The sequence below is a fragment of the Prunus mume genome, linkage group LG2 (assembly GCF_029339155.1).
Source record: "Prunus mume cultivar Tortuosa linkage group LG2, ASM2933915v1, whole genome shotgun sequence".
NCBI lineage: Eukaryota > Viridiplantae > Streptophyta > Magnoliopsida > Rosales > Rosaceae > Prunus > Prunus mume.
Genome location: NC_142699.1, coordinates 25,377,062 through 25,392,320, shown reverse-complemented (window position 1 = coordinate 25,392,320; position 15,259 = coordinate 25,377,062). Strand labels below are relative to the sequence as shown.

General features: G+C 38.6%; 1 protein-coding gene across 3 annotated transcripts; it reads left to right on the top strand.

Moving 5' to 3' along the window:
• Positions 1 to 147: 147 nt before the first annotated feature.
• LOC103324296 (Zinc finger C-x8-C-x5-C-x3-H type family protein) lies at positions 148 to 9,303 on the top strand. Of its 3 annotated transcripts, none has more exons than XM_008226338.3 (10): positions 148 to 340; positions 2,466 to 2,655; positions 2,978 to 3,075; positions 3,197 to 3,292; positions 4,836 to 4,929; positions 5,988 to 6,205; positions 6,332 to 6,438; positions 6,578 to 6,743; positions 8,155 to 8,227; positions 8,814 to 9,303. In XM_008226338.3, the coding sequence occupies exons 1-10, from the start codon at positions 297 to 299 to the stop codon at positions 8,853 to 8,855; spliced, it is 1,128 nt and encodes a 375-aa protein (XP_008224560.1). In that variant the 5' UTR covers positions 148 to 296; the 3' UTR covers positions 8,856 to 9,303. The 3 variants fall into 3 exon arrangements, with proteins under 3 accessions (XP_008224560.1, XP_008224558.1, XP_016647895.2); XM_008226336.3 differs by having other exon boundaries at positions 6,518 to 6,743; positions 8,814 to 8,996; XM_016792409.2 differs by lacking the exon at positions 8,155 to 8,227 and having other exon boundaries at positions 6,518 to 6,743; positions 8,814 to 9,009.
• The last annotated feature ends 5,956 nt before the right edge of the window (positions 9,304 to 15,259 follow it).

The following is a 15,259-nucleotide window of genomic DNA, read 5'->3' as shown; positions in this document are numbered from 1 at the left end:
TCGGCCTACAAAGGCCCAATTGAATGCCAAAGGCCCAATACTAAAGAATTGAGTTTTGCGGGGTTCCGTTTAGTTTTCTCTATTTTATTCTTCTATATAGAGAATAGAGATAGATAAAGGCGATTAAATAGTCGGTTTTTTTTTTCCGGGGTTGGAACTTGAAGGCACGCAGGCGTACCAATCAACTTGATTAGGGGTTTATGAATTGCGGTTTTGGTTCTGGGCGAAGCGTCCTTGAGTCAATTGGAGTTGGTTCCTGAGGAGATTGGCACTTGGGGACTGTTGCAGTTGCAGGGATGCCTGTAAAGAGAGAACCCTGCAAATACTTTCAGCGTGGCAGGTCATTTCTCTCGCTCTCTATCAGACTTATTCCTTGTTTTCACCGTGTTCATGGTCTACTCTTTAATCTCTTATTTTTAGCAATCAGTTTCTACATGCTTTGCAATCGTAGGCCTACTTTATGACTTGGTACATGTATAAATCTAACATTATGAATGATAAGATGGCTGTATGTCCCAAATGTCCCACATTGAATATCTTAAGATGGATAGTTTATAAGCTCTTTGGTTTGCCTCCCTTACAAGCTGGTTTTTGGGACTAATCTTATCTAACCATGAGTGGTGACATGTGGTATAAGATTAGTTTTCACCACGCAACTGGGTTAGAGTCCATACACAATGGGCAACCTCTAGGATGGATACTGAACGTTGTATCATAGTTTCAAATCTTTAAATAATGGAAATTTTAGGTGGTAGGCAAGCAAAAACTGCCTCGAAGCCTATGTAGTTAGAGTGGGCCTACCAAGACGTTGGGCACAAAAGTGTGATTTGGTCATGTCCCAGGTTGGAAAAATAGAATATCATAACATAGGTGTATGAGTCATGATAGCTGCCCGATTTGGTGAACATGACCGAAGGCTGCAACACACCAATAGGTTCAATTCCATTAAGTCCTTGACTGGTTGGAGCACATAATACAGAAGAGTTATATTGACTTGATTGGCTTTTGGAAAGTTCGAACTAGAAGTCGAAAGAGTTGATTGGAAGGGGCGTTGATCCTGTCACTCATGAACCGACAGAGTATACTAGGTTGATGAATCTTGAACCTGATTCGGGAGGCAAAAGAGTAAATGAGTAGCTAGTGCGTTATCCATGCCCGCTCTCCAATCGCTAGCTCCTTTTTTGTTTCTTTGCTTTTTCTTACTCATTTTCTACTAGTTTTCCATTTTATGAGGACCTCATGCTTCCCCTTAGGTATTGCTTCGTTCATATTCACCAGGCTATGCCATGTTTAACTTTCTGTGACAGGTTGATATCTTCTATCAATTATTGAAATAAGAATTTGTTGACTTTGATGTTGTGATGTTGAAGTTGGTAGGGATGGAAACTTTCCCCATGGGTTAGGGTCTTCGTGGGGCTTCGACCTAAATGGGTCAGGTGTGAGAAATCAGGTATGGGGATGAGTTTGTGGAAATTTTCGGGTAGGGTCTATGGGGCGTGGCGGGAATGAGATTCTAATCCCCAACCCAAACTCGCTCCATTTAGAATATATTCATATATATTACATTTGTTTTTCATATTGTTAAGTGGCTTCTAGTTGTGTTTCATGACTCCGACAAATTTTATATTCCACATATTATATCGTACATTGAATTAAATAATACATATAAAATTTAAATCTAAAACAAAACTTGTGTATTGTCTTTTGCCCTAGTATAACAGTTCTAACTTTGTTTCTTCTCATTCAAAATAATTTTTTAATTGGTATTTTTGTAATGGGGTGGGGTGGGGAATATGTTCCTCAACCAAGGCAGGGATGGGAAATCCCCATTCTGAATATTACCGGTATGGAGGTGGGGACGGGGGAAAAGAACTTAACGGGGATGGGGATGGGAATGGCACTCCCAGCCTCGATTCACCTGTGCCAAACTCAGGGCAGAACTTATCCATCAAAGCTGGCTTACAAGGAAAGGTGCCCTTGCATCTATGTGCTATACGAACTGAAGGCGGTAAGACAAATGCAGGATTATGTTAACACTCTTTCTTAGCACCAGGACCGGAGACACTTGTCTCCCCCCCTCCACTCTGGTCTGGAGATGCGAACCCAATTCATTATACCATATGTTTTTCCCTTTGGTAGAACTACATCCATGAAACCTGGCTTACAAGGTAAGGTGACCCATCTGTTTAGATAGTGCACATTCTAAAGGTATCCTGACGATGTGGGACTCTGCTAAAAGATGTCACATGCTGTTCTAATGCGTATTCTCATCTATTCAAAGTTCTTTCATGCCTGTGCTTTTGTGTATACTTATCCTCCAATTTTGCCTCTACTTTTGTTTCATCGCGTAGTTGTTCACTCAAGCTCTAGCTGTGTATTTGACCAAAGTATAAGATGTGCTTATTTTGTGCTTTTTGCATGATACTATGTTTGTTATATTTAATAGTTTACCTTGCCTCTTTCAGCTGTCAGTTCGGAGATAGGTGTAAATTTCTCCATGTGATTCAGCAACAGCAAAAGTCCAATATCTTTGGATTTGGGTCACTATCTGGCTCAGACCAACAGAGAAAGTCAAATCCTTATGGTTTTGGGGTTCAAAACAACTCTCAGTCAAAAGGGCCAGCTGATTTTGGTTCCAAACAGAGCCAGTTTAAGGTTTCTTCCCATCTTAGATCTGTAGCTGTCATTCAAATGAACGATCTTTGTTCTTGTAAGTTGTAAGCTGTAACTGAAACATTTGCTCCTTGTTGTGAATGAGTTTACAAGAGTTCTTTAAAATTTTCTGAAGTTAACAAGCTGAGAGCTCTCTGTGGATCAATTAATGCTGCTAAATAATTTTATTATCTTATGGTTATTGCTGATGTTGGCTTTGAAGTTTTCTTACGTTAACAAGCTGAAAGCTCTCCATGCATCACTTGATGCTATTCAAGATTTTTCATATTATGCTTATTACTGTTGATGATCTGCTTTCGATCAGCCTTTTGAAAACAAATGGTCCCGTTTCTCCTCCCAAACTGCTAGTGCTGCCCCTTCATCACAGAAATCTGATAAGCAGCCTCAGGCAACAAATCATAGGTAAGTTATCAAGTGAAGATTTATGCGTCTCTCAGCTCTACTACCCTTGTACTGCCACTTTTATCTTCTTTGTGACACCTAAGTAATGTATCTAACTGCATGTGAATTCATGTATCTGAAGGTGCACAGATCCCGATTCTTGCAGAAGTATAATTATTGAAGATAATGAGCATGAGAGTCCACTTTGGAAGCTTACGTGCTATGGTCACTGGAAAAAGTATGTTCTTTGTAACTCCATTAAAGACGTGGATTCTATTCACTGATTTAGATGACTTGGTATCTAAATTAACTACATAAAATATTGAATATATTACTGATATATAAAATAAAAAATGAGTTATTCTGGACAAATTTTATTATTATTCTTTAGTAAAAAGAAAATATTATTGATTAACACAGAATGTGAAAGAAGTCCACTCCAGCAGTACAACAAGAAAACTAATTACGTGAAGAAAACAGAAACCAAAGCCTAAACAAAACTAACACACAGCTGCATTCTAATCTCTCACAATAAAGAACAATGATTAGCTCCTTCTCTGCAGCTTTCATTTTGTGTCAAACATGGCTGAAGACCCACAAATCTCTTTAGTTGCTGGCATTGTCTCTCCAATTTATGAAATACAGAATGTTTTTGCAATGAAATCTATGGTTTTGGCAGATATGACAAGTGATAAAACCAATTTGTCCATGGTAGTTATTGATGCTTCAGGAAGTATGCTGCTTTTAAAGTCAATGTGTGAACTAACTAAATACGACTTTCTTACCTTAAATTTGCAAAGCAAAGCAAAACAGATCTTGTTGGACACAACACAAGTTTGCAAATGTGGCTTTGGAATAGATTATTCTTGGGTAGCTTATATGGTGTTGCTTGGTTAAGAAAATTTGCTGTCACTGGGACTAAGTTATAAAGGGTATTCTTTCCACTATTTTTTTATCCACTCTTTGTAATTAGCTTTTCTTCTTTAATAAACTGATGTTTCTTAAAAAAAAAAATCGTTTCACATTTTCATTCCACCTTCCTCTGGCCATTCATTTGTTTGGCATTATTTTTTAAAGCCCCAATAATCTAAAAGACTTATTTTAGATTTGATAACAGTGAGAAAGTTGTAAGAGGAATTTGCATGTTGTGATCTTAAAAGATATCAATTCAGTGGCTTTACAGATATTATTAATTATTCTCTGTTTTAATTGGTCAGATTTCCTAAAGAAAATTATTCACAATAACTCAAGTTTGAATTTCTTGGGTGAATGAGCTGGGTCTGAGTCCAAAAGAGCAAAAGAGAAGAATCATATATTCTTAATGTTTTATTTTCAGGGGATAATTTCTTATCAGAAAAGAAAATCTACTACGCATAATTTCTCTAAATGTTATTCTTCAGACTACAACCAGATCCACTACAGTCTAATAGAGTGAAGTTTTGGGCGGTGATATGGGCATCGGTTACTCCTGTTTTTAAGGATTTGGCTGTCTCTTCTATTATGCGTGATTTGTTAGTGGTTGTGAAGTGATGTGTTGTTCTTTTCTCTTTTCCTGGTTGGCCTTCTTGTTTGTTTTTTTGGCCTGCTTTCCTTTGTTGTTTTGGTCTTGAGGCTGCAGCTTTCTTTTGTTTTCTCTTGTGGGTTCCATATCAACTTTCTTTTGTTTTCTTCTTTGTTTCTCTCTTTTGAATTTATAAAGTTTCTATATATATACATACATATATATATATATATGAAGATTAATTGGGCAATCACTAAGTGTAGAATCCAATTATTTGCAGTTTGCCTTGTGACATCGTTGGTGATATTAGTTACGAAGAGCTGAGAGCAGCAGCATATGATGATGCCAAGCGTGGGTTGAACATGCAGTCGATAGTAAGTTAATCTGACATACCATCTGCTTGTGTAATAAATCAAAGAAATAACAGAATTAGTTATTTAATATCATGATCAAATACTTTCTATGATTATTATGTGTGCCGTTGAATTTCGCCTCGTGCAAGTTGGAAGGAATACCTGAATTTTGTAACCTATCAATAAATCAAAGGCATTGTTCAGACTGGAATAAGGGAAGAGACACCAAGAGAACAATAAAAAGTTGACAGCTACTATATAATAGGTCAAGAGTCTTATACAATTGTACTTCTTAGAAGATAAAGTAAACTGCCTTCCTTTTTCTTTCTCTTCTCATGGTCAACATCGCATACAACATTGAGTCCTTGCAGGGAATATATGAGCCACCATGTTGGCATTCTTTTGTCAAAATAAGGAAGGACATAACTTTTATTTTATTTTATTGCTTTTGTGGTTTCATTTTAAACTGCAAATCACAGCTTGGTTGACATTTAAAATTCATTCCTTTGAATTTTCCCTTAAGGGTTGTGGCTCAAAAATGAAAGCCTGGTGAAAGGGTTGAGGGTGAAAGCCTGGTGAAAGACTCAAGAATAAAAAAATCCTTGTCTATTCATACATGGTTACTGCCGCTCCTTTATAGTGGTTGTTTGATTCCTGCATTTACTGTACAGAAATTGTTTTTAAATTTACTCTTGTAATTCAATACCAGGTGTAGGATCAGCCTCGGCAGAGGGTATTAGCCCAAATTGAAATGTAACCTTTAGGTGAAAGTAGTTATAGTACAAGTAGGTGCTAGACTTGGTGTGCCTTAGTTTGGAAGTTTAGTAGGATTCTCATTTTTGGTATAAATAAAAGCCAAGTCCTGACTTCTACACTGCTGCTGTATGTGAAAATGATTCTAATAATTGTTGTCCAAGTAATTAGGAATAGTAATATTGGTACTCCATTTTATTCTTATTAACTATTCTTGCTGTCTTTAAAAATAAAAATAAAAAACTCTTGCTGTCCTTTTCAAAAAAAAGAAGAAAACTACTCTTGCTGTCTTCTATGAGCTGCTAATCAAATACAATTCTGTACAGGTTGAAAGAGAGAGAAATTTACTCAATACCAAGTTGATTGAGTTTGACAAACTTTGCAATCCCCAGGGAGCTCTACTGAAACCTAATCATTCCAGCCAAAATCCTTTACCTTCAGCTAGTCAAAATGCATTCTTGCAGGCTGCTAACAATAGTGCCGCTCCGTCACTCTCAAGTTTTAGCCAATTGGGCACATCCCTCAACACGGGGTTTGGACCAAGGCAAGTCTCACTTTTAATATTTACGCTCCTATGGTAGATTCATGTTGAATACTTATTAATATCCTGAAATCCTGTTTCCATGATTTCCATTGGGTTCTTTAAACGTGTACTGCAATTCTTTCTCAGGCCGTCTGCACCATCAAATAATGGTTTTGCACAGCTGAATCCTTTTGCTAATTCCACCCAGACTTCGAGTGGATTTGGGACAAACAATTTTCTTTCTGGAAGTGCTGGTAAGAAACTTTTTCATTCATTTCAGTAATACGCTTACCTTTGCAATCTTTTACGTTTCTTCTGACTGTAAGATGATAGGTTCACGTGGCAGCCAATTTCCTGCCACTGCACATGTAAATGTTTTTCCCTCGAGTACAGGATTCGGCAATACTGGTGTCATGAGACATGAAACCAACCCATTTTCTACTTTAGCAGTGTCATCACAAATTCCTAGTGCAACAACTGGTCTGTCACCCATTCTTTCAGATGGGCCTACCTCTGCTTCCAATGCAGTTGGACAGTCAACTACAGAAGTTCAGTTCCTGTAAGTTGGAACCAAAAAGTCTGTTCTATCATATATCTTTTATAAAGTCTTATTTTTTCATGGAAATCATATCCTTCCCACAAGTACTGTCTGTTGTAGCACTCAACAACTCTCTTTCTTTCTTGAGTGCTGCTTAAACTTTTCATTTTACGCTAGACCCTAGTGAAAAGGAGGGGAGAGATAGAGAAGGGGAAAGAAGAAGAGGTGAAATCACAGTAATTTGCTGAACCGAATATATACGTCTATTTGTATGGTCAGTCCAATTAAAAATTAAACAAATAAATCAAATAACGACATAACTAAAATCACTAGAATATTGAAAACCAAATCAAATCATACCAAAACATAAAGTTCCTAGACAAAGTGGAAACTACACTTTAGCCTAAAAATATTTAAATAATAAGCCGTCTTAGGATCTCTATCGTAGGCTCTGATATCAATTAATGTAGGAGAAAAATGAGAATAGGGGGTGGTGTAAACAAATAGGTGAGACGAGGGATGAAGAGAAGGGAGAGAAGAGAAGAAGATGAGGCAAAGCACAATAACATCCCGATTCTATCTTAAGCGGTCTTATAATAACATGTATAGAGGCCAGTCCAAGCTAACATGGACAAAACCAAATAGTGACTTAAAAGAACCCAAATCAAGAGTGAGCTTCCATGGAGGGATCCCTTATTTGAGGGGCACATTGTGGGCCCAATGACTCTAGTTCAATTATCTGAACCATCTGTTTTAAGTCTCAATGGAAGGAGTGATCATTATGAGACATTAGACAAATAAAAAATAAAAAAATTTGGGGTAGGAGGCAGCTGTAAAAATTCATATATTATTTTGCTCGGGTGGAGAGGTATTTAAACAGATTTACAGCTGTACATGCTAACAAAAATTCTTGTAAAACATGTTGTGGGCAAGATTTTTTTTTCTTTCTAAATGAGTTGGTGTGGGGTTTAGCCTGCGGGTTTTGGCCAACTCAATAAAAGTTGGGCAATTTGAGCCTAACTCGAGTTAATCTGAATTTGTCATGGGTCGGTTTGAGTTCATGTATTCTCAACTTGATGAAATTCAAGCACGAGCTCGAAATATAAAGAATCTGTTGGGGTTGGATTGGCCTTCCAACCTGCCTGAGTTGCAGGACTACACCAAAGGGATCACATTGTTGGGGCTCCGTTGCATCCCAGTAAATGTTTGAATGCAGAGTCCGCACTTGAACCGGCCTGTAAAGTAGAATATAAGGCCTCTTGTTTAGGTTTTTCTTTTATCATGGGACATATTTGTTTCTCTTCTTTCAAATTGCACCCCTCTGTTTTTTGGGTGTCTGTTCCTCTGTCCCTTCTTTCATCTATTACTAGTCTCCATTTCAGTTATATGTACTTAGTTACATTCATCTTCACCCTTTTTGTCAATCCTACAGAACTAACATGCAAAGGGATAAGATTTCCGGGGAGATGAGTATTTGGTTGAAAAAGATATGGAGTCCTGGAGAGGTAAGAAGCTTACTTCTGCCTGTACTTTAGATGCATGACTTAAAAAAACAAAAAAACAAAAATTAGAGACATGATTTGAAATATTAAGAGTATCTGCACATTTAGTATGTTTAGTTTTTTTATCAGCTGTCTTCTTCCTTACCCCTCTCCTCATATGATGCGACATTGGTAAGTATATAATGTAATTCCAGAGGCTTGTGATGATTGGATAAAATTCGTAATTTTCATGTTGAGAAATATAATTGAAATTCTTGGTTTCTTAAGATAAAAAAGAAAGGGAAAAAAAAAAGATGGTGAACGTATGTGGGTAGTCTCCTATTAGGAAGCCTATTGACTGGGGATTGCTATGGGCTAGCTAGGCCCAGGAATAACCTGGTGTAATCCTTTGTTTTGGGCCCCATTTGTGCCGAAACAAAATAATATACGGGTAATAGGATATGCCATAATTGCAATAGTGAGTGCAAAAATATCCTCAGGTTCCCCAATTTCAATTGTAATTAGGTATGTTTACAACTGTAAATGACTGCTTATTCCAAACCATGATATGAACATGGTATACATTTCTTTTTCCTGTCTTTCTCCCCAGATTCCCGAAGAAGAACCGCCAGATGCACTTGTCGAGTTGTAAGTTGTGGTAATGAGCAGTACAAGCACAACGCTTTCTCATGCAATTTGCTAGGTGGCAAAAGCACTAAATGCTTGCGAAACGCAAAATGGTGACTCAAATCTCGAGTTGGAACCCCGCCAGAGTTTGGAGATGTTAAGGAAAGAGGGGCTACCTCCAATTGTGCGGCAGAACAATCCAATCATATTTTGCAACATTTGCAAAGACATCTGCATCTACCTTATGCTCTACACTGTTCCTGTTAAAAGTTCTTGACAAGCTTCTTATAAAGCGTTTATGCCTCATATCTCTATAACTAGCAAAGATTGCAATACTTGTGTAATGGTGTGTAAATTTTGGATTTATTAGTGTACAACATGATTTTGTAAGTCTTTGGATTTAGTTCACAACATCATTGCCATAAATGTTCTTCAAATGGCCAAGCCAGCTCTCCGTATGAGTTGTTTTGTTCTTTGCCCCTGTACGTGTTATAACTTATAAGCACCTCCACTTTGCTTTCGAGTAAGCACATGGGCATCTTTTCTTTCCCTTTCCGCTGTGGCCGCATGCCAAAGCAGAACGTTTTGTACGGGTTGGGAAATTTATTTGAAATCTTCTGTTCGTGTAAATGTACATTGTGCAATGTAAATGGAGGCTCATGAATGAGAGAATGACATCGCCTAGGAATTGTAGCAATGCCATGCGAAGAATGAGCTGAGGACGGAGGAGATTGGTATCAGATTGGTACAAAAAGCAATCTCATCACTTTAATAAATGGTCGGAAATTGGAAAGTGCAACAAGTTCCTTTTACAAAGTTTGCCGAAGAATGAGTAAGGTTGTAACTCTATCCAGTTCTGGACTCGTCTTCAACTCATTTGGGCTTGGCTAGCTTGACTAATTTATTCAAAAATGCCCCACTTTTGAAATTCTTGCAAAACTATCCTCTATAAATACTTCATATTGCCACATATCACATTTATGAGTAATGCTACACTTACCACATTATTATCCTACATTTCTATATCACATGATGTGTCATATCCATATCATATGTCATATCAATTAAATGAATGAAGTGTATTTTAATAAATAAAATTAGAAAAACAGAAACTAGTATTTTACATGATGTGGTATGTATACATTAGCCGCCACATCATGTGGTATAAAAAATGTGGTAAGACTAGTATTATTCCACATTTATATCACATTTTTTCTTTCTAATGTATGCTACTCAATTTGAGAGAGGGGAGGGAGATTGCAGGCATGTAGGCCATTAACTCCGGCGTAGGGGAGTTGTTATGGCGTGGACACAACATAGGTATCACTTTGTTATTGGGTTGGGATGACATATCAGAAACCACCCCATGCTAGAAGTCTAATTTGCCCCTAAGAAAACGATCATGTGCATGATACATGATCATTTTAAACATAAATATAGACAGACTTGAAGGAAAGAACCAGTAGTACAATGTGAGATTTAATTTAGGGTGATTTTATTGGCACCCCATTATTTGCTCTTTACACCCTATACTAATTTTAAATATGAATAACCTATTTTACCCTTGTACACAATTACAGTTAAGGACAAAAAAATTTAAAATTAAATTTAAAATTGCTCACTACACCCCACATATGTTCTTGCAACCCTAGTTTGACCTTTTTTTCAAATTATTATGTTCCTAAACCCTAAACCCTAGATTTATACGTTTATACTAGTGAAAAAATATCTTGTATTTATTCATGAAGGGTGAGGTTGAAGTTAGAGAGGCTTCGAATGAGGTACGAGTTTATTTTTTGGCGTTTTGCAATTTTAGTATTTCATAACGGTTGTTGGTTGCGTTGACACATTAGTACCGAACGCGACAGGTAAATTCGGTGGGATGCAACCGAAAGCGTTGCACCGTTTTCGGTTGGGTTTGACCGGTCAGCAACTTAATATTCGGTGGAGATCCACCATAAGATGGAGCGTAGTTCAGTGGTTTACTATTGAACTTTTACCTGCGTTTCAGTGGCATCCAACTGAAATTATTTATTTTCAGTAACTTATTGCCGACCACAAATTTAATCTAAGCTATTTTGATCTTACTCACATTGAAGGAACAAAAACAAGGTGACACCCCTACTGAAGGCAACAATGTGGGAACATAATGTGTAATGGACTATAGTGATCAATTCACAACTTATTCGGTAATTATTTGTCTGAAATCCTTTTTAGTATCATTAACGTGGCATTAATGTTTCAAATTTTATATTTAAATAATATGAGTTTTATGTGTAGATATTCAATGGTAGAAATGCATTACTTAGATGGGCTCGTGAACAAGGAAAAATGAATAATATTGTCATTGTAATTAAAAGGTCTGATTATGGAGTGAGGGCAAGAGGAGACCTCGTGTAATACTTGCTTGTGAGAGGAACGGTAACTATAAGTCTTGCAAGTCTAGTGAGACAACTGATATAAGGTCGGATGCAAATAGTGATATGAAAAAATGTGCTAGAGACACTAGTACCAAGAAATGTGGATGCCCATTCTTGTTAAAATGTGTCAATATTGGTGATGGGGATGATTGGAAGTTGGAGGTGATTTGTGGAGTACACAACCATCCTATTTCAGAGTATCTTTAAGGTCATTCATTTGTAGGGCAATTTACTGAAGAGGAGAATGCCTTGTGTTTGGGCCTAAATTGCACACCCAGTATGAGGAAGTAAAAGCCCATCTCGGTTTTTGGTAGCCACCAACACTTCTTTAAAATTAGGCCATAAATACACATTTAGTCCAAAGCATTAAAAGCCCTAGTCTGGAATCTACCCAAGTCTTTTTAAAAAAAAAGAGAGGAGCCCATCACTAGCGCAGACCAAAAATATCACAGATTTGATTAAAGCCTATTTTTCAAGAACCCACATGACCACCAGAAATAAAACAAGTCAACAATTTCAACTATCACAGAGTTGATTGGGAATTTAAAAAGAAAAGAGCAGTGGCTAGCAAACTAGGAAGAGATATCTCTGACACTCTGCCATCCGAAAATCAAAATCCTTCTTATATATTCAAAGATATTATTTCCACTCCAAAGAGGCACTATCTTTTCAAGGGATATGCAAGCTATGTTTTTCAGAAAGAAGATAAGCAGGAAAGCAGGGATTTGTTCAAACTGAAGAAATCAAACTAACCATCACGGTTGAAATCTCACAAGGGGCAGTTAAATTGGGAAAAGGAATTAGGTTTCTTTTAAAAAAAACAAGGAAGTGATCTCAAAGATTGATTGATAAAAGCCTATCTGACAGAATTAAATTAGAATCATTCCCTCTCTTGTATCTCTTTATAGATCTTTGAGAAGACTTGCTGCCCATTATTTAAAAAAAAAAAAAGAAACCCTGCCCCTGTGCATTTCTTGTAAATATAAGAGGGAGTAAACATGGCACAAAGAACACACTCAATTCATCAATCAAACAGACAACAAGAAATCAACCAAAAAGCACAAGAAATCAACCAAAAAGCTCACTCAAACTCCAAGAGAAGCCAGCTTTAGATCAGAATCCCCAAAGTCCAGACTTAGAAAATAAGTCATTTAAAACGAGATCTCTCGTTACAAATTTGGTTCAGCAAATACCAAGGCAGTGAGCTCGAGTTTTTTTTTTTTTCAAATATGAAAACCTCAACAAATTTCACAGTGCAGTCTTTAACACATTGAGTCCTTAAGAATAGCCATACGCCTTTTCAGTGAAGAAGTCGCGATTCGCCCACTCAAAAGCCTCACAAAGCTTGAAGTAGATTAAAGCTCTGCGAGTGAATTTTGGTATCGATTCTGATTGAAGTTTAGCAATTGAAGTTGTTGTGATCCAGTCCGGCCCGGCATATCCGATCCGGCCGGATCGAGCCTTCTATCCAGGCAGAAATGGAGTTCCAATCCTCTTTCAATCTTTCTAGCGTTGATATGTATGTTTATAGTTGTGTAAATGGCATTTCTGCCTAAAAACAGCTCAATTCCTATCAACTATTCTGACCAGAACAACCGTTTTTATACTGAGATAAATTATGAAAGTCCTCACCAGACTGAGGCATGAAAAGAACTTACTTGGGAGATATTCCTCACCCAAATTCACAATCGTTTGTTTTTTATTTAGAAATTAGTAACTTGGGACGCAAGTTATCTACTCTAGAAGAAGTCTGCTAGAATTTTCATTGCTAGCAGTGGCACGCTCATACATCAAAGAAAGCTGACTTGTTGACCAGTCAATAGTTTTCAAGGTAGTGGGGAACTTTGCCCTTCCATCTTAGGAGTAAAACGCAAAACGGGGTGGACAATTTGGCACGCCTAGTGGGACTTCTCAGTATACATACTCTGACAGATAACTTGTCAAGTTTATGAATATTGGAAGCTCTAGCCAGAACCCGCACCACGATATGGAGATAAACCAAGTAGCTCTCAGGGAAGGACTGGAGTCGGAAGAAAGTGATGCGAGCGATCAGCCCAAATCTGATGGCGAGCGTTCGGGACCGGCTCAAGAAGGATAAATCAAATACGAGAATCGTGCTCCGGCGAGAGGTTACAACACGAGAAGCCAAGATACTCGAACAACATGACATCCATGATGCAATGGCGAGTTAATAGGCGATTCGGGAAGGCGTGAGGCTGCCATATGGCGAATCCCAAATCCAGATCTTGTAGTCGGCTAGACCTTCCTTATGGCCTCCACCGGGATTAGCGCGGCCATACCGGAAAACCCTCTCATTGCAGATAGGCTGGAATACGGGGCATGGAGAGATTGGTGGGCCGAAGGGATGAGGCCATCCCATCCAAGAACATGAGGCCCTAGCACGGCAGAGCCTGCACGATTGATTGAGAACCAGCAAGAACCTCGGCCTATTCCATAAGATCAACCTTGGCACTTCTACAGGCCACGGTGGTATGCCTTACAGACCAGAAGGATGGATCCCAATCCGTTCCCTCCACCGCAAGAGGCGAAGAGGCAGAGAAACAACCCTTTGCTAACAATGGCGAAGCAGGCGGGGCAAACTAGAGGAATCATCTAGATCTGGAAGAGCATGAAGAACACAAGAAGGAAGCTCGCCCAGGCCATAAGGGTAGAGCCGAGATTGATTACGCTCGGCGAGCAGGGCAAAATCTCCACCCTGTCAATGCTTTGAATGACGTGGGGGCATTACAAAGAATGATCAGAGAGATGATGGAGCTTAAAGCCATAAGAGGAGAAAGGCCCACTTATAGAAAGCCATATCCGGCTTATATCGATCAAATACCTTTATCTTCAGGTTTCAAGGTACCAAACTTCACCTTGTTCAACGGAGAGGATCCCCATGCTTCATTGGTGGAGCATATTGGCAGGTTTTCTGTCCAATGCATAGCCATATAAAATAACCCTATCTTTGAAGTTAAGGCTTTTCGGGAATTCTCTCTTTGGACAAGCTTTCACTTGGTATACTAGCCTGCCAGCTAATTCTGTTCAAACTTGGGAACAGATGGAAAGTGTTTTCCATGATAATATTATAGGATTCAGCCAGAAGTCACCATCAGTGACCTTGCTGCCCTCAAACAGCAGTGAAGATGAACTGCTCAAGACTTCATAACCGAGTTCAGGAAGCTCAAAATGAAGTGCCGGATCCTTATGGAAGAAAGACACTTCATCCGGATGGCTCAAGCAGCCCTTAAGATCTCCTTGAGAAAAAGATTTGATAGAATCTTTGTTTGGAGATCTGGCAGCGGATAAAGCATCCAAGTACGAGGAGTTGCTTAAGGAAGAGCGACAAAGAGAAACTCTTCCAAGGGCACGAAATCTCATTCTTCTTCAATACACCTAGTTCAGGTAGAATAAAAAGAAGAAGCACAGGGCTCGAAGGAAGGAGAAATTGCGTAGTAGAGATGGCAAAGTGAAACATCCCATTAGCTGCAAGGCTTTTCCCATTAGCAAACCAACGCATAACAAGGTTTATTCCTTTGATCTGACCAAGGTGGATGCTTTATTTGATGAAATGTTGCTACAGAAAGCGATAGAGACACCCCACAGGATGCCCAAGCAAGAAGAGCTCAAGGGCAGGCAGTATTGCAGGTGGCATAACTCTTGGAACCATTCCACCAATAGTTGTGTTGTTTTCAGAGACGTCATACAGGAAGGAATAACAGCAGGAAGGCTGAAATTGGCGGAGAAATCTTCTTCAGTCACAACAAATCCTTTTCCCCAACCACAAGTTAACATGGTCAACTTAAATTGGCGAGCAGAAGAGAAGCGGGCTAACAACATAAGCGGCACCAGCACAGTAGAATGGTTTCAAGGGAAACTATTGAAAGGCCAAAGCAACAATCTCAGCTAGGGTAGTGCTCTGCAGCAAGTGCAAATGTGAAGCTGAGTTAGAAGTGGTCCTGGACAAGCAAAGTCAGCCCGCTCCGAGTATCTTTGTGAGATTGGAACC